The sequence below is a fragment of the Typopeltis vanoorti genome, chromosome 19 (assembly GCF_054136105.1).
Source record: "Typopeltis vanoorti isolate ZY-2024b chromosome 19, IOZ_Tvanoo_1.0, whole genome shotgun sequence".
NCBI classification, from domain to species: Eukaryota; Metazoa; Arthropoda; class Arachnida; order Uropygi; family Thelyphonidae; genus Typopeltis; species Typopeltis vanoorti.
In genome coordinates, this window is record NC_143567.1 from 43,782,112 (window position 1) to 43,802,666 (window position 20,555).

General features: G+C 34.2%; 1 protein-coding gene across 6 annotated transcripts in view; it reads left to right on the plus strand.

Annotated features, from left to right (window-relative positions):
• The window catches only part of LOC150096050 (protein lin-28 homolog), a 283,502-nt gene that overhangs the window by 233,052 nt on the left and 29,895 nt on the right, over positions 1-20,555 (plus strand). For all 6 annotated transcript variants that reach the window (XM_090409220.1, XM_090409221.1, XM_090409218.1 and 3 more), the window contains exon 3: positions 13,197-13,369. In XM_090409220.1, coding sequence (XP_090265346.1) covers positions 13,197-13,369 — 173 coding nt within the window. The remainder of the gene's footprint in view (positions 1-13,196; positions 13,370-20,555) is intronic.

Genomic DNA, 20,555 nt, shown 5'->3' on the forward strand with positions numbered 1-20,555 from the left:
CTGAAATGCCTGCAGCGGTAGGAACAAGGTGAAGCGGCTTGAATGGCGACGGGAGGCGCACTAGGGGCGGTGCGCATGAGAGAATAAAGGTATGACGATAGTGTGTGGAGCAGATGCAACAGTGAAGGAGGCAGGGGTGGCTACAACAGCACGGGGCAGATGTCCACCCCCGCTTTTGCGTGCGTACGCAGTTTGTGTGTGCGTGTGGTAGAGCACACTTCTTGCATCTGCTGCGAGATAAATACTACAACGTGGGAGTTGAACTGCACCATCCTGCCGGTGCAGAGGATTAACAACGGCCCAGCCACGTGTGGACACGTCAGTTGACAGTTTAGTGTATGGAAGATGAAAGATAGATAGGTGGTAGGGGAGGGAGGTTAGAGGATGAAGAAATTTATAAGCGAACCGTACTTACACATGTAAATATAAATAATATAAACATTTTTAAAATATTAAATCGCTTAATGAGCAGACGAAATGAAAATTTAAATCCTGGAACCTAGTGATATATTTGCTGTAGGAATCAATGTATATTTCGACATCGGCATATACTGTACACATGAACAGAGTTTCTAGACAGTAGACATTCTGATTTGTTGATGACTTTTGAACGGAAAGGATTTCCATCTATTAAAAAAAGTTTTAAGAGAATGGTAACTAAACAGCTTGAAATTTCCAAAATTATAGAATGTACCTATTCATAATTTAAAAAAAAATATTTAAAAAAAATACGCATATCATTACAGACGACCAAATACATTTTGCCTAAAATTTGTATATACACAAATTAGTCAATAGGGTCTTATTATTTACCTGAATGAGTCTTACAAATGGGCGAGGAAAAGTCATTACTGACAAAGAATCATTGTAGGTGAGGTGGTGGATATTGTTCTCTAGCGATGATTCACGTTTATAATAGTATTTAGTGGCAACTGTATGTCTGAGGATTAATTTAGACCAAAGTGCACAATCCAGAAAGAAAACATCCAGTGTCAATGTTAGTATCGGACTGTATGACTGCTAGCATGTTCACAGGCTACATATATGGCAGAACAACGAAGAATGCTTTTGTTCATAATATGATCCTTCTTATCCATCAAACCTACTCCCTTCAGGCAATCAGTGAATCTACTGATCGATCTGCTCTTTTCTACCCTGTTATAGAAGTAAGCATTACTCTGCAAATAAACAAAAACTTATCGGAGTATTTATTGCTAAAAGTCACCATATTATGCGATCTTTACGCTATTTGAAGAGATCTGAAAAACATTTTTTTGACATTCTCGTGAAGACGATGTCAAAATGTTAAGATAATAAAAAATATGGATTCTCTATTTGAATATAAACGTTTTTGAAGCAATAATTTTACTGCATTTCAGATAAATAATAATAATATTATTATTATTGAGAGTAATTGTTTTAAAAACTCATTTTTTGTAAATAGAGCGTGATTCGCAGAAATATAAATTTCTCGTATTTAAATATTACAACTAGCCTATCCTTTATGTTTTTAGTGACGATTTTGCAAAGTGCATAAGCACTTATTCGATTCGCTTGGTATGCTTGTATACATGTGAGAATTCCACTATATCTGGATATATTTTATTAAAATTTAGTATATTTTTATGTGAATCCTACCCATGGCGCAAAACTATCGTATATTAGTGTACCATAGGTAGGCTATGGATTAGATATCCACAAATCTTATTCCAGACCAAACACAAGACTTTTTCAAGCAACTTAAGGCCTTCATTAAACCGGGTTGTGGTCTCACCTGGGGTGATGAAAATTACTTTTCACAAACCCCATGCCCATATGGATTTGAATGCACGCCTCGTTGTTTAGAAAGTGGAAGATGCCATCCATTCGCCAATCAAGTAAGGGACTTTGTGATATTTACTAGAATTTGTCGTCACCTCAGATTTTATTTTAAATTGGAATATTTTAGTGGGAAAATAAACAAAACGATTCGAAATGATACAGTTTTATGTTAAGAAATAAACAACAAATAAGCTGGCTATAATACCAAACAAAATGAACTTAGGTTCAGTTGCTGTGATAATTATTGTGAAACGCGCATTTATGTAATTGCCTTAGAGTAATTTTCTTAATCTACTTGTTTGTTTTTAAAAGTACTTTTGAAAACTCTGCACTATATTATCTTTCAAAAAAGCTCGATTATTGAGATATAATGATTACTAATTTTACAGGACAAAATGTAATGGAAGACTTTGGATGACTTCTGTATTTATTTTAAAGTATTCTACCCACAATGGCATTAATGTCGAGCACTTTGCGTAGTTCCAATTCTAGAAATATGAACAGAAAAACAATAAAACGTTTGCAATAGCCAGAAGAAAAGTCGAAAATAAAAATTTAAAAAAAAAAAGAGAGAGAGCGAGACGGCATTTAAGAATTTTTTTTCTGCCCTAGTTCTTTACGGGGGAGGACTACATAAATCTCTTGAGATACGTGAGGGGAGTAAAGGAGAGGAAGTAGGGGTAACGAGTTCGTAGAAATTCTGATCTATTCCTAAGATAATACAAGTAAATGACGTACAACAGGGAGAAGTCCTGTCACGTGCCTTGGAGTACACGCGTTTATTTAGCACGTAATGTGTATACAAGTGTAGCAGTAGTAGAAAAAAGTTGAAACAACCATTGGAACAACGAAAATCACGAAACAGGCGAAACCTTTCTGTAAAGATAAACCTTCCTGGATAAGCTTATTTCTTTAGTTTTTGGAATTTGAATTGAATGGTACCAAGATAGTGATCACAGTTACCCCCAACTTTATGTTTCCATAAAAACTGAATTCAGCATTTCATTGTTTATTTTTTTCCATTCTCCTCTACCTTTTTCATCTTCTGTTGTTGAAGCTCCAGCTCTGTTCCAATATAGCTCAGTTAATTCAATATTTAGATTTCTCAGAACTAATTTCACGTAGCTCCAAGTTTTTTGTAAACATATGTAATAACCAAAATATTATTCTCGTTATACGGCTTGGCTATACAGCAACAGCTCGATGATTCCCACTCACTAACAGCTGTTACATATGGTTAATCAGTTATTATAATTACAGAAATGAAGTATTGAACTCAATAAAATTGAACTCAATTTTATTGAATTCAGTATGTATATATATATATATATATATATAGGAAGTTTTGTTTAGCGTCTTAATCCAGAATTCGGATAATTCCCAGGTGCTCTGTGAGATTTAGATCAAGGCTATGGGAAGGCTATTGATGGCCAATAGTTTCGTCAAAACTACAAAAGATAGCTGCTCACTATACAATTCTTTTAAACTTTAATGTTGGGAAGGTGCTCTGTAATCGGTAGTTAGGGGATCGTATTGAGAGCATTTTTCTAACCCGAATTGGACCGTCACATATGAGCACCGTGTTGCACAACTTGTCTTTCTGTACGCTTCCCCCCCCCCCATCCCCATTGTTCTGCTGTTCCAGAAAGATGACCAGTGTGCTACAATACGTCTCATCGAATGTGGCGTTGGTATTACGTGGGGCTTGTGAGATGTAGCTCGCCATGAAAATTACTACCGTTCAACTCCCTGTGGACAATCCCTATCACATCTGCAGTTCTAATCTCACATTTTGTTGGGACGTCTTTGAGTGTGGGAGGAGAGTGTAATTCGCCCTCATCATGGTTCTATGATCCCTGTCCGTCATTTTCTATTATTCTTTAATTGCTATATACAGTAAAACTATTACAAATATTATAAATCACTTGTTAAAATCATTTTAATGCCTAACCTGAAATCAAAGAAAATACATAAACTTATAGTGAGGAATACAGATAATGACATCAACATCTAAAGAACTTTTTTAAGTGTGTTTATCAGGTTTCTTTCGAATGAAGGTGAGTTAGCCGGTCTCATACAAGGTAGAGGGGTTATTTCACCCGCAAACTCGGGTTTTTCGTTCCTTAGAACAGACAAACCGACCCCGTGAACACACACGGATTTACAGCCATGAATACGTACGACAATATGTGGAAGAGATAGGGTCCTCACCACATGTCGTTACGCACATAGTTAACCATGAGTCACATCATGTTAGTCAACCTCCTAGGATAGGAGACAGCACATGAATGGGATGGGGAATTGTGACACTGATATATATTTCGTACACACTGAAAGACTGAAAAGGAGAGGACCAAAATCTTTTGTTTTGTTTTTTAATGAGAAATTTAATAGGTTCAGTGTTGTTGCTTTACACATTTCTTCCAAGACTTCTTTTTTTGAAACGCGCGACTTTTACTTTTTGTTTTAAAACGTGTGCAAGGAAATGAAAAAAAAAAGTATTCGTCCGGAAAGAAAAGAATTAATGAAACCTAATGAATGAAAAAAAAATTATCTTGCAAATGTTATATTATGATATGAGCAATTAAATTTTCTAACTTTGATACATTGTAATAGAGCAGCAATGATTTAATGCTCTTTTCGATATTCTTTATTTTCAATGTGGCAATACCAAGTCTGATATTCCCATATTGAAAATGGAATTTTAATATCTTGTTAATTCTGAAGACTGGTTCCAGTCTCTTCCTCCGTGATAGGAGATTTTAAAATCACTTCTCCTCCTCCTCCTCTCTCTCTCTCACGGAGGAGGAGAAGTGATTTTAAAATCACTTCTCCTCGCTCACACACATACGTGCGACACGCACGCACGTACATGTGTGCGTGCGTGTGCGCTCACTCACTCTTCTTCCTTCTTTTTAGGATATTAGAAATTGGAATTTTAGTATGATTAGGACGTTCTTTTTGTCGCTCCCACATGTGAGAGGTTGTAACTTTACACTGCATTATATCATCGCTGGGCTAAACGTTAGATCATTCCGAAACCCTGTTCAAGCTATTTCTGTTCTCCAATAATCATGGCGAAGAAGTCATACTGGACATCGAAAAAAACCATTTTCCACGTAAGACATTCATAAACCGCTTTGCTACAATGAATTGAACACAGAGCCTACAGGTTGAAGACTGCTGACGCTGTCCACTCATTCAAAAGCTTGATAAAAGATAGATATATAATTTTCTCAGAACTGATCAAATTCATTGAGGAATGAGATAAAATTTGAAAAACAAAAATGCTATAATATATGTTATGTTCCTAAGAAATTCTATAAATCGCAGAGAAAAGAAAGTACGGCCGGGTTTTGTCAATTCCAAAAATTCTAAAAACTATAATTTGCATTTTTCCATCTGCTTCTTTTAAGGAAATGAACATATGGCTAAGTAAAAATCTTCACGTGGAATAGAATTTATAGATTCTAGTTACGTAATTATCAGGGGCGATGAAAAATTGTCAAAATGACCACCAGATGACCTTAGTGCAGTTGATGCACTTCACTTAGGCAGTTAGAGTAATATTGAAGTAAACATAGAAGTAAAATAATCACCTTTTGCGATATCGAAGAAAGCGCGTGTGCATCAAATTCACTTCAAATCTGAAAAAGCTTCCACAGAAACCCTCCGAAATTAAAATTTACTTCAGGAGATGAAACAATGAATATTATTCAAACATTTGATTGAATACTATTGAATAATAATTGATAGTGCTGAACACCGAGATGTTTCACAGGCTGTGCAAAACGGATGCAAATATGCTGTCCTGTAGATAAAGGAATGTCTATGACATAAGTTGAACATTTTATTTGGATTATGAGAAACTATTCAAACATAAGATTACGCGATGGAATGCAGCCAACATTTCCACTCACTTGCTCACTTTGTTTCTACAGGAATTTCTGAACATAAAAGGGCGCGACTGTTATTCCGCACTCTCCTTATTCTCCAGATTTGTATATCCCTTTCACTTTTTCGTCAAAGATCAAGTTGACTGAATAGAATAAAATTTCATGACGTTATCACAGTTCAAAATGCAGAATATACATAGATGGCCTAAGTCACGAAGAGGTTTAAACATTTAATATTTAATATATAATATTTATTTAATATATATATATATATATATATATATATATATATATATATATATATATATATATTCATTTTTTATATAAACTGACTAAAAATTCGAGAATTATAACAAATTTAGATTTATTGGATACGCAACATGTTTCGTCGGGATCGACTTCATCATGCGTTAAGAACATAGAAAGCTATTAAAAGACATTGAAAAAAACATTGAGACACTCTAAAGCTATAAAATTATAAAGCTATAAATTCAACTGTAAGTTATTATGAATTTGAGCTATAGTCCGTGTTAAAGTTCTATTGTTGTACACCTGTGCGTGTGTGGATCCACGAGATCGCCAGTATCTGATAGTAGAGCTGAAAGAGTTAGGCAAATTATACATGAGATTATTATTCATATGAAGAGGGTCCAAGGTAATTTCTTTTGACTCGACATGCGGCGTTCTACCTCATCGTGGCAAATGTGCAGGTTTGAAGTTGTTGTCCAATTTACTTCATGTTGGCGGCTTTCGTTATTTGTGTTTATTGAAAACAGGACATGGCCTGTATATATAAATATATATTAACTCTGTGTGTGTGTGTGTGTGTGTGTGTGTGTGTGTGTGTGTGTGTGTGTGTGTGTGTGTGTATATGTGTGTGTGTGTATATGTGTGTGTGTGTAAATAAGTTTTTTTAACTTGGGTAATGTATATATATATATATATATATATATATATTAACTCTATTTTATACACACACACACACACACACACACACACACACACACACACACACACACACACACACACACACACACACACACACACACAGAGTGACATTCAGATAGGTTATAGCTAAGGTTAGTATTAAGATGGACCAGACCGACGACAATTTCCGTTGATTCAACAGTTCTTCTCTCCAGCTCATCGTAGCATCTAAAATTGTTTTCTATTTGTTCCAGATCAATGGAACAAATTCTGCTCACCCAAACGATGAAGGTTCTGTCATTCATGCAGTGATCTGGAACAATTCAGAAAACAGTTTTAGATACTACGATGAACTAGAGAGAAGAATTGTGAAATCAACAGAAATTGTCCTCAATCCGGCCTGTCTTAATACTAATCTTAGTTATAGCATATCTGGTTGTCACTCTTCAGCTATGGTGTACACAATATCATGACCACGTGAACATGCCCAACAATACTATGGCATCCAGAACGCCTTCAAATGTCAGAAATACGTTTGCAAGTTAATTGATAGCTGTTGTTCTTTTGTAACGTATATTTTTGTATTTCTCTTTTCATGTTATGCACCCGATGAAGTCTTCTAAGAAGACGAAACTAGGTTTGCCAATTTTTCTATTTTGTTATCTCCCGGCTTTTAGTCCTTAAATTTCTTTAATTGTGTCATATAGCAGAGCAAATTCGTTGCATCATTAGTGCAAAAACGAAAACATTATTTTTCATTGTAACTATCTATCATTCAATTGATTCTTTTTTGAATCATAAACAAATAAGCACACTAAATACGTTCATTAATGTTAAAATATGTTGAAAAAGATTCTTTATGATAAGAACTTTTTTATCACATGCTTATAGCAGCCTGTATATTTAATATTTTTTTTCTTTTCTACTTTCTTGAATGAGCTTTCAGTACTCTGTTATCACTTTTCTTCATTGACGTGTGATTTGATATTTCCCATCTTCTTAACGTTTCACGATTTAGGTGTTATTTTTTGAGGCGAAATATTTCATAGTCATCCTTACGAGATCATTTACCACTAAATTCACTACGCGTGCCTTACAGTGAATCAATTTATCTTCACAACTAAACTCCGGTGCACACTGTAATGCGGTTGCATAAATCGTGAGTTTTTCTACACCTGGGAAGCGTAAGACAAAGCACTAGCAAATGACAGCGATAACAACAGTGATGAAAACGACTAGCCAATCAAATCACGCCTCCCACCAAGGCCGGTTCTGGAGCGTAGCTTGACACCGGTAACTTCTGACAGCCTATGGATCAGGAAGGCATTAAGACGGTGTTAGCATTGTTCCTTCGCCAGTCTTTTTATGGACGGTCGCTGGTAAAGATATAGAGGCGTGTTACTCTATCGGCCGCCTTAAGATCCGCAGTGGCTTCCTTTATGAGGCAGTCGATCAAGGGAGATAACTTCTTAATGATCATAGTTGCTTCTGGGGGCAACATAATGGGGACACGATTGCTCTCCACCCGAACCTGTCTCTCAGGGGACCAATGCCTACTCAAGCGTGTTGGCCCACTTAATGCAAACAGCTCATTGTTATTATTTTCTTCTTCTTCATCTAAATTCTTAGAAACTAATAGTCTCATATTTCAGTAATCATTTATCCACATTTCCTGAAACAATATATTATTTAAATAAATCCTGTATATATTTTTCAGGCTAGAATTCATACCACTTCTTAAGTGCATCTTCTTTAATTCTCAGAACTAGATTCTGATAAAATGTAAAATGTTGTAACCGATATCTCAATTTATTCTAAAAAGACGATCCCGTAAAACTGAAATGTGATATAGAAATCCTTGTTTCATGGGATCTGTCTTTTCTTTCAACGTGTAAGTGGGCATAAAAAAAGAACTATTCCCTTATTAGTTCTGTTTACTGCATCTTCGAATAATTTTCAATTACTAAAAATTATAAGAAATTTCCCATGCTTTTCGTTGTTTATTAACAACTGTGACTTCGTCAGTATTAACACAAATTTATTTTTCGATTAACATAGCATCTTTTAAAGGCTTCCATTTACATAAGAGTTGAATTTCCATTTAATCGTCTTCCTCAATGGAACCATGAGCTAGTCTGCTGTTATCGAGGAAGCATATCTCTGCTAATTATTTTGTATCATCAGCATGTACATATTTCATCATGCAGCCAAATCAATTTAGTACTATGATTTTCTTGATAGGGTGAGGTCTAGTACACAAGATTAATTTCATTACTTTATATTTGTTGCAGTGAAGCTTACAATTATTTTTGTTGACTACTTCGTCAGTGTTAACACAAATTTATTTTTAGATTAACATAGCATCTTTTAAAGGTTTTCATTTACATAAGAGTTGTTCCTTACAACCTAGAAATTCGAACATAGGTCTCTCCAAGAAAATGTTATCTGTTATGTCGACTGCGTTACTGTGATTTTTATAATAACGAAGTGCGTAGGCGTTCGGTATAAAAGCACATTAGCGACTTCTTAAAATCTAGTTTTTAAAAGTATTTCTCTCAGTTTTTTCTGTTATAGTATTTTTTATCGAGATATATTTGCTAATTTCTCATGTCTTTAAAACCTGCAACATAAAAAAGGCAGACTTAAAATTAAGTTATCGATTACATCCATACTCTTTGACTTTGGTGGGTCATCCAGTTCCTCTTCCTAAATGCAATTTCATGTCAAAGCTCATTGTGAAATCAATTATTTCTATTATTTTCATGTTGTCACCTTTGAAGTAGTTCCTGTGAGACTTGACACAGCTGACCATTTCCGCTATTATTGAGGACATTTGTCGAAGTCTTTACCTCGGTAAGTACAGGGTGACCCATAAGTCACGCAGAAATTTAAAATATGAATAAATATTTTGATTATTAAAAAATTCCAGGTTCTGTATTTCATTATAATAAAACATAAATAATAAATAAAAAAGTTATTAAATATTTAAACCCCTTTGAGACTTATGGGTCACTCTGCATGTATATATATATATATATATATATATATATATATATATATATATATATATATATATATATATATATATTAGGATAACCAAGCAATTTTATATGCTTGGTTATTTTAGCACCTAATCCCAAGTATGCAAACAATTAAGTTTGCGCCTGAAACAAAGTTCAAGTCTAAAGATGGTACAACACCAGGGCAACTCATTGTAAAGGTGGGTAAAGCTTTGATCACTATTCTTAGTATTTTCCCATAATGTAAAGCACATCTCACTAGAAGATGTATACTGCAATGCATTATGGGTGGGGTCACTACCCAGACCGGTTTCAACCTGGTTTCATTATGGGTAGTGACCCCACCCATAATGCATTGCAGTATACATCTTCTAGTGAGATGTGCTTTACATTATGGGAAAATACTAAGAATAGTGATCAAAGCTTTACCCACCTTTACAATGAGTTGCCCTGGTGTTGTACCATCTTTAGACTTGAACTTTGTTTCAGGCGCAAACTTAATTGTTTGCATACTTGGGATTAGGTGCTAAAATAACCAAGCATATAAAATTGCTTGGTTATCCTAATATACAATATACCCAAGTTAAAAATTTATTTCCATATATATATATATATATATATATTATTATTATTTAATAATCAAAAGTTATCCATATTTTAAACTTCTGCGTGACTTATGGGCCACCCTGTACTTACCAAGGTAGAGACTTATATTGATAATTTCTTATGAATTCAAACTGGTATTGATAATTTCTTATGAATTCAAACTGGTTTCATTATGGGTAGTGACCCCACCCATAATGCATTGCAGTATACATCTTCTAGTGAGATGTGCTTTACATTATGGGAAAATACTAAGAATAGTGATCAAAGCTTTACCCACCTTTACAATGAGTTGCCCTGGTGTTGTACCATCTTTAGACTTGAACTTTGTTTCAGGCGCAAACTTAATTGTTTGCATACTTGGGATTAGGTGCTAAAATAACCAAGCATATAAAATTGCTTGGTTATCCTAATATACAATATACCCAAGTTAAAAATTTATTTCCATATATATATATATATATATATATATTATTATTATTTAATAATCAAAAGTTATCCATATTTTAAACTTCTGCGTGACTTATGGGCCACCCTGTACTTACCAAGGTAGAGACTTCTGCAAATGTCCTCAATAATGACGCAAATGCTCAGCTGTGTCAAGTCTCAAAGGAACTACTTCAAAGCTGACAACATGAAATAATATAAATAATTGATTTCGCAATGAGCTTTGACACGAAGTTACATTTAGGAAGAGGAACTGGATGACCCAATAAAGTCACATATGGATGTAATCGATGACTTTTAAGTCAGCCTTTTTTTATGTTGCAGGTTTTAAAGAAGAAATTAGAAAATATACTCGATAAAAGCATAATATCTGTTTGTATCACTGTTCTGAAAGCATTTTCTGAGCTAATGAGTAATGAGTTAAAGTAATCCAACAAAAAATAGCCTACCTTATCCATTGTACTTATTCATGTTTATACTGCATGTACTTATCTTGTAAGTTTCCATTCCACCTGAATAACGCGAATCATGTTTCGAAACATGTCCCTCTGTTGTAAAATTTTTTTTTTTTTTGTGTATTTATGATGCTTGTTAATCTATAATGGAATTACGTCTCCTGGCGGGGTTAGTTGTTTTGAATTATATCCGAAGCACATTAGGTTATGAAGTCTATGTTTATTAAATGCGTGCACTTTTTGCGGGAGAGAAAACCCTTCCACTCCTATATGAGACCAGGAAAGTACTTCCGTTAAAAAAAAAAAAAAAAACTCATATAAAGTTCTTTGCGTTCTAGACAGGATTTGATTTCTGCAGGCGGAAAAGCCGATAATAATAATAATAATAATAATAAATTAAGAAAGTGTATTAATGACACTAACACATTATAAATACGTTTAATTTTTTAAAATTATCACTTCCCAGTTTCTCATGCACTGAATAGTGAAGTGATAATTTTTTCAGGTAATTCCGGTATTCCAGGCAATCTCAATTTCTTCTTTTTCACGTATTACGCCTAGTGGCCTGTTACGGAGCTATCTTTAGCCCTTCTAAGCCGTACCCATCTCGCGGATAAGGTGGCTAGCTCTATGCTTCCCGGTGTATCCTATGTCTGTAGATGCGTGTGTTCATGGGGCCGGTTTGCCTGCTTGTGGGAGGAAAAATCCCAGATAAACTGGGGAGAAAGCCCCGCAATCCACGCCCAAGACCGGCTAACTTGGCTATGTCTGAGAAAGATCCTTAAGCTCCTCGCGTCGGCGATGGGAATCGAACCCAAGAACACTCCTTTCCCAGGAATTTGATTGCGAAGCGCATAGCCACCTCGGCTAACCGCGTGGACGTAATCTCAATTTGGTTGTGGAAATTGTGGAGTGGTATATTTTGGCATTGGGATTTTAATAATACTTCATTCAGCCTAATTATATACATGGCTATGTAAATCTTTCTTGGTACTTTATTTTGTTTTGTAAAATATTGTCCTAAAGAGAACGTTTCTTCCGGATAGTGCAAACAAAAATGTTAAATAGAATTATGTTTGATAGATTATAATGAATCCACTAGACATCTTTGATTTTTATTAATGTTAGTTGTAAAATAATTAATTTCTATAATTAATTGATTTTAATAAGAATTAAAATTGAAAAGATAAGAGGAAAAAAAAGTAAACCGAACTGTAAGGCAAAAAAAATATATTAAAAGGGTTTTTGTTATATTCTTTATTAATAATGATTCAGCAGAAATTATCATAAGAGTAAGAAATTTATAGTATGAAGGATTGCAAAAAATAAAAATTGAGAGGTGACACCTGGCGGCAGCATGGAAAACACCTGTATTCGGGTTTATACTATATACTGTAAAAAGAAGTAGTTGAAAGCACAAGGACTTTTTTTTGTCTACGGTGAGGCCCCTTCGTCAGGATGTCAGCTGTCATATCTACCGGAGCTCATATATAAATCATCGGCATTCAACTTTGAGCCTCCCTCCGTTACGTAAGACCCAGGTCACTGTTATGGAGGGATGGAAATGGAAAAGGGAATGAACATTAGACAGACAAAGTAGTGATACTCAGCTGACGGAGGTAGTGAAAAACTAATTATATACGTGCTACTCCTGTACATCCTGGCCAAACTCGGTTAAGCCTCTTCATTCCCTACCCTCTGTGATTGATGTTAAGTGTGGAGCGACTAGATGCATGAGTGCACAACTAGACGGAGTGTTTGTCTTCAAAAATTGCGTTTCGCATAAAAAGAAACTAAATGGACCAGTTAAGTAGGCAGTTTGAGTAAGTCAAATAATAAAGCCTTACGTCTTCCGTTCTTCTCCTACCTTTCAACAGTTCTCACAATGAAAGGGAAGGAAACAAAACGTTTCTTAGAATTAATTCGTTTTTTTAGAATTAGAAACGTTTCTTTAAGTTTAATTTTAATTCTGAATTTTTGTTATTTACTATATATTAACTTTTTTTTCCTTATTTTTCCTTTTACAGTCAGTAATTCAAATGCCCGGATTCCGCAGTCTTGGAGATGATGAAGATGTGGAGTTCGAATGCAAGATATCTGATAAGGGCTTAGAAGCAACAACAGTGACTGGTCCCAATGGAGAAGATTGCAAAGGTTCACACAGACGACCGATGTCTAAGAAACGGTTTAGGAAAATCAGGTATGAGTAACTATCTGGAATATTTAGAAATCGGGATATCCGCAGTTAGTAAAATTTGCATACAGAAAAACCTCCTCATTGTATGCCGTGTATGTGTGTGCGTGTGTTCCTTGATTTCTTCTTTTTTCTTCACTTCCCTTCAACTGATGTTCTTTAGTACAACCTAATTTCAAAGTAAGTTTTGAATCATGTTAGAAACAGCCGAATTATACGAAACGAATTTTATTACGCAGTTTTCTATTTCTGAGTTTGTATCTTACCACGGTATAATTATTTCACACTAAAGATTTTAATTATTGCCATTCACTGGAGAACAGGTTTGGTCTGCTTTTTATTCAGTTTTGTACAATTAGCTTTGTGATTTATACCAGTATCACATAATATCATATATATCACATAATTATATTCCAGTATTATGTGAATGAAGATCGCTTTCCGAGATCAGATTAATAGCGAAACAGCTGTTTACTCCGTTAAACTTTGGCGGAATAACAAGTTACTCCTAAAAATTTAGTTGTGGAAATTGTAAAGTGGTATATTTTGGCATTTAATAAGTTAATAAAAATCTCTTAGTAAGTATGATTAAGTCAGCAGGCGTTAATTTAGTAATAGTTACTATTAAATTGCCAGTTAACTATTCATTAAATGATATATTAGCAACAGCTGAGACGTGAAATGATACTTCTTAGTGTATTCATTTTGATATGTCAGTAGGTGGCAATGGGGAGTTTATTTATTTTTTATGTGTATCTCATCCATTAAAGGCTATTAACCTATAGTGCAATAGTATTATAGGATTATGGATAGGCTAACTGTTAAATGATCTAAGTATCCTGCTCTAGAAAACAAGCATGTAACTTATCCGAACGACTTCAGTCTCCAGTCTGGGACAGAAAAAGAGAGAGAGAGAGAGAGAGAGAGAGAGAGAGAATAAAGGAGGGAACGAAAGAAACAAGGTAAAATTAGAATAATGAAGAAAACAAAAGATGCGAAAAGCTGGGTCGGGCAGACGGCAGGAGGATGGAGAGAAATGAAAGTGAACTTTTTTTCTCCGTGTTGCAGAGTCAGATGGGTGAACAGTAAAACGAAAAATACTGCTAATCTATACTCCAGTAAAATAAAGAATCTAATAAGTAAACAAGCAATGACAGAAAAAAGATTAGAAAAATGCGGAGAACCTGCTATCATTCTGATAAATCTGAGGTTACAAAGAAAATTGATATACTCTGTTATATTCAGTCCGTAATTATAAACTAAGCCAATTCAAGGCAATTAGGTCAGTATTCAGTTTAAACTGAAACTGTTCCAGAAAAAAAAAAAAAAAAAAAATTCAGTGTACAAAGCCCTCTCAAAATCTTATATGCGTAATGTTTTGATGTTTTTGAGATTTTCGCTGTGAAATCTAAGTTTGGTAAGGACATTCTCATGTTCAGGATGATGGCAAAATTGAGGTCTAAAACAATTAATCTTGTAAAAAAATATCTCGTAAGTACAAAAGAAGAGATGTTGACATGGACAGATGGTATTTCTTTTAACTAGACACTGTTAAAAGGAACAGGCAATTCCTCATGAATGCTTTGCACTCTATATTTCATATTTTTTCTGTAATATTTAGCCTTTTATTGCTATGATGCCAAGCTTCAAGCGTACTAATCGACGCAGTGTGTGCCTCTGGAAGAACGCGGGGAGAGAGAGAGAGAGAGAGAGAGAGAGAGAGAGAGAGAATAAACTGTTGAACTAGTACTCAATCACAAAATATTGAAATCTTGGCTGATATGAAAAATGTCCCATTAAAGATTCTTGATTCTCTCCAGAAGACAGCAATTAGTTTAATTATGAACTCTTCTCCTCACTCTCTTTATTCATAGCCTTAGTTACTTAGGCCGTAATTTCAAACAATCACAACTACTTGGAAAGATCTGGATTCGAATCCACATAGGATGCGAGAAAATTTTTATAAGGACTTTGACACTAAAGGTGAGTTATTCAGTATTGGAGGTAGCAGGATAAACTTCTCGGCAACTCGGGAAACAAACAATGAATTTTTCATGCTGCAAAAACCCCAGAAGAATACATGCAATTAACAGAACATAACATATTTTCCTCATAGTGTCATTGCTTCGTTCATAAATGCAACCATCACAACCGTATAAAACGGTAAACAATATTCATTTAATGATCAAGGCTTCTTCTTTTATATATATATATATATACATACACGAATCTGGTCTCTTTCGACTAAAGATGAGTTAGCATGTGGAGGGGTTTTTTCAGCCGGAAATTCGGGTTTTTCGTTTCCCCCCCGAGAGCAGGCAACCCGGCCTCGTGAACACATACATAAAATATTCTCCCCCCCCTCCCCAACGCACAGGTTTTGGGTTGCTTAAAAGTTGCAGTATGTAAATAGCGGACCCTAAATGCACTATAAAGAAAACTTTATATATATATATATATATAAAGTTTTCTTTATATTTTATATATTTATAAAGTTTTCTTTCTTTATATATATTAACTCATTCTGATCAGGAGTATATATACTCCTGATCAGAATGATTTGGTTTAGAGAAGACATATATAATTTGATTCTAGTATATTTTTGTATTAGAGATGACTTAAATATAAGAATCGATATATAGTGCACCGTTAATTATATACACAACATATATAATGGTGGTTAAGAATGATCAGGAATATTTAATAAGACCACTTTTCGCAACCAAGATATTTACGGCAGTCCTTTAAGGTAAAGATATTGAAAAAATGGTGATCCATTATCTTTCTTTAAGTAATCATTTATAATATTTACATACAAAGTCTTCGCTATTGCTTTGTCTTTGGTATTGCATCACAGCAATGGGGTTTTTAACTGTTCAGATCGCAAACTCTTAAAATTGTAAAGTTGCGTAAATATTTTCTAATTACATCTGCAACAATAGGAGTGGTTCCCAAGTAACGAAGATTAATCTTATTCCCTTTATACTTTGTCATGTCATATTAATCCTTCACCGAAACGTTTTTAAATTTATAAAATTAATTGCTTTTGATAAAATTACTTCCGAAAATTATCGCTCTGAAAATTAATATTAATTACATCGTATTTTCGAGAAATGTATATTTAAGGGCTTGATTAAAAAAAAAAAAGCTCATACACACACACACACACGCTAGCCTTCGTCATTGTCTTATTCACCATAGTTTCTTCTTGAAGAAACTCTTGATGATAATTAGCTTTCAAATCAAGATAATGTTATTGGGACCTTAATTCCTGATATACTCTTCAAGAGACTTTTATGATGAGACAGTGCTAGTCTCATCATAAAAGTGGTTGACTTGCATCGACACTGTATGTTGAAAGGTATGAAAAGTATCAATTAGTGTGATTGATTGTTACATGATTTCTTATTAAGACGAAGATTTCATTCACCAGAAGTAAAATAATAATACAGAGGTGTTTACTAGTATATTAAAAAGATTGTTCATAAACTCTTTTTTTTATGTTCTTTTGTATGTAATGAAAACTTTAAATTATAAGTAATGAATAAATTCTGAATTGCCATAGGAATTCATGAATTAAGCATTTCTTAAAGATATCATGTATCAATTGCACAGATATCAGACTGCAACTGTTGCAAAAAAAAAAAAAAAGACTTGTCCCATCAGCGAATACTTCTTGGAAAAATAGTGAAAAGACGAGGTAGACCATGAAGTGAAAAAAGAGCGAAGCACAAAGAATCTTTTTATAGCTTATGATTAACAATGCTTTAGTCACAATGAAATATCCTCATTTCTTATTAGTATATATATTTATAAAACACACACACACACACACACACACACACACACACACACACACACACACACACACACACACACACACACACACACACACACACACACACACACACACACACACAATTTACTGTAACAAAGTATCATCGCCAGGCCAAATCCATTTCGGAAAAATAGCTGTTGAAACTTATCCTAATCTGTTCTTCATGAAGAATAACGGAAAGTTTAATGTGCTCTTAGTTGATTTTCCTTTCGGCGAACTATTCGAGAATGGACATAAAACCAATATTTTTCAACTTTTTGTGTTGGTATTGTTGAAAAAGTACAAAATCAACTATAAAATGTTATTTACTTGAACCTGCTAAGCTATAAAAACTTACAGCATATGAAGAACGATGCGGGACCAAGAATTGAATAGACTGAGAATCCTGTGTAAGAGTCGTATTTTGCCATGTCAGGCTTCCAATAAAGAAGATGGCGGTTTCGCAACCGGTTAAAAATCATTTGTCATATGTTTTTTATTTTTATTTTTAAGGACAGTTGATTTTTAAATTTCCAAAACTTTAGGAATAGTTTTAGAGAGCTTTAGAAAGAGTTTTACGCACATTCATGTAGTGACGCCACTACGAATATTTCTCTCCCCTATCCGAACAAACGTTCGATCCCCCTCCCCTTTGAGATCGTGAGAATTTTTTGTCGATCTCTTCACAACCCTCGTTGACCACACCTAACCTCTCGGGATCCCAGTTGCAGCAGGGTTTGGCTGAATAGTAGCTGCATCTGTACATCCTTCTATAGGAAACGCACCGCCTGTCATTGGCGAAGTGTAAATTTCACATACTACTTCACATAAGTTTAATTCAGTAATATGTATAATGCCTTTCTCCAAAGTAAATCTACATTGAAATTAAATGGTATTCAATGAGGTAAACTTCATCGCCATTTTCAAGCTACTTCTGGCCTCCTATTGGAGGCCTGAAGTGGCCTGAAAAAAGTTTCATGTTTGGTCTCTAGAGTAGGATTTCTAGACTATGTGAAAAATAAATAAAACAATATAAAAATATATGAAATTAATAAAAATAGGAAAGAATCCTTAATCCACCCATGATACGAATGTACTATAGTTTACAAACCTTTCATAGCTGGGAGCCACATAAAAAAATAAATAAATAAAAATAAGATATTCCTGAAGTTATCGACAAAGCAAATATACCCTGCAGGGATAATATTACGATACGAATTATATCTATCTTAATAAAATTGTAATGAAACTAATTTACAATACGGCAATAACAAAATAATAATACTGCGCATATTCATTGATAAACTCTCTCTCTACTACACATATGGAATATTCCCAGAAGAGATCTTGAAAAGGCTGCCAAGGAACTTAACAGCCAATAAATCATAAATCGAATACCGCGGAAGGAGCGAACGGTGAAACAAATTAATAAATACACGATGCGAATGCCCAGGCACGTGCACAACGCGTGCTGCGAAATTTTCCTTTTTCTTTTTTTCATGGGCTGTCGAGGATGAACGTCCTTCACTGCCACCTTCCTCCTCGCATTGTCAGCTTTCCGTCACCCCCTGTATACCTTGCAATCAGATTTTTTTTTTTTTTTTTTTTTTTTTTTTTTTTTTTTTTTTTAACTGAGAGATTCTGGCTCTTTACGCGCGCCTGCTCACCCCTCTGCTCACGCCTGACAATGATGGATCGCTGTAGGTGTCTCTTTACCTTCTGCCTATTACCACTGATCCTGAAACGCTTTTTTTTAGGTCTTGCTTTAATAAAGCGAAGGCGGATCCTATAACGAACGCGCATGACCGCATGATTGGTGTCACATGATTACAACAGCTACCTGTTGATCCGTTTTTTTAAAGAGTAGACGGAGATGAAAATCTTACTTGTGGATACGCAGTTGCAAAATACATTGATCTGAAAAACACACAATAAACCTTATTTCCATAAACATTTAAAACATAGAAGCGAAACATGAATGCCAGCATTATCATGGCAAAACACTTATTTTTTACACTAAGAATTCCATGTCTCATACTTAAAGTAATCGGCCATTTTTTATATATTTATATTATATTATATTTTTATTTTTTTAAGAAAAACAAAATTACCTCAGCTCAGCATATTTCAATTGAATGCTATGAAAAATATGAAAAACAGTGAGAATAAGTGATGGATTTTTTCTCTTATAAAAATTTATTTTGCTTTTCCAAAATCAGAATATATTCCTCAATTCATTCATAGCTTTGTCTAGCAACAAAACACTACACGTTAATCAAAATGAGAACATTAAAGCTTTCAACACAAATTCCTAAATGAAAACATGAAACACTATAAGGGGTAGAAGTTTCAATAAGAATTTAATGAAACTGCTGCGCGAAATTTATACTGTTTTTATACTGTCAGTCATGTCATCCTTTGTCATAAATAAGAAGTTGCTAAAACAGAAGCTTGTAGACTGTAATCAATATACTTGAAACATATTACACATAATCTGCCAGGCTATCCTGTCAAAATATAATTCAATAGAACTATAGTTTGACAATTTTTACTATACAAACAAATTTATTATTTTGTTTGTTTATTTTATTTTTATAAATATTAATAAAAGATAAATTCGTAAAATCTTATCGGACATGTGAGCAGTTTTCCAAAAATTCGAAGTGTTTCCATTTTATATGTAAGCAGCAACTGCTCATGCACATTAGTCCTTTCTTCTCCCCTTCTCGAATCCTGTTTCTAGCACAGTTATGCATTCTTGTTCTGATCTCACTGCTTGAATATCAACAACCTAGCATTTTTGTGGCTAATAAATTCTGGCTTCTGTCCTATTAATTCCAACGGAAAGTCTTCTTATTAATTCGACTGTGAAATTATATGCTATCATTAGCACTATATATCCTTAAGCTATTCATTTTGTGAGAATAACGAGGAACATTTTGCAACATTGCTCATTGTTGTAGAAAATGTTATAGTAACATTATGCAAGCGAGCACTATGCAATCTTGATAATCTTCAAATATTATTCAGATCTCTAAATATTTGCTTGAATGTCGGCTGTGCATTTATAAATGCCTAATTCATCTCTCCGAAGTGCAATCAACAGTACAGTTGTGTAATTTAAAATCATATCTTTCATTTTAAACAAGAAGTATGTTAGCAGCTACCTAATTTGGACTGAATAGTAATTATTCTTATGGGAATTACTCAATCTTGCTGCTTTTAAAAATGGACTCATCCACTACTGATATTGATATCCTACTTGTCCTGTTTGCCTGTACGCGGATTTTTAATCCCTGGCAAATCCAGGCAAATCAGCCGTGAGAATGCATGCAATTTACAGACAAAAAATACTGGTTGGTTGTGAGTAGTAAA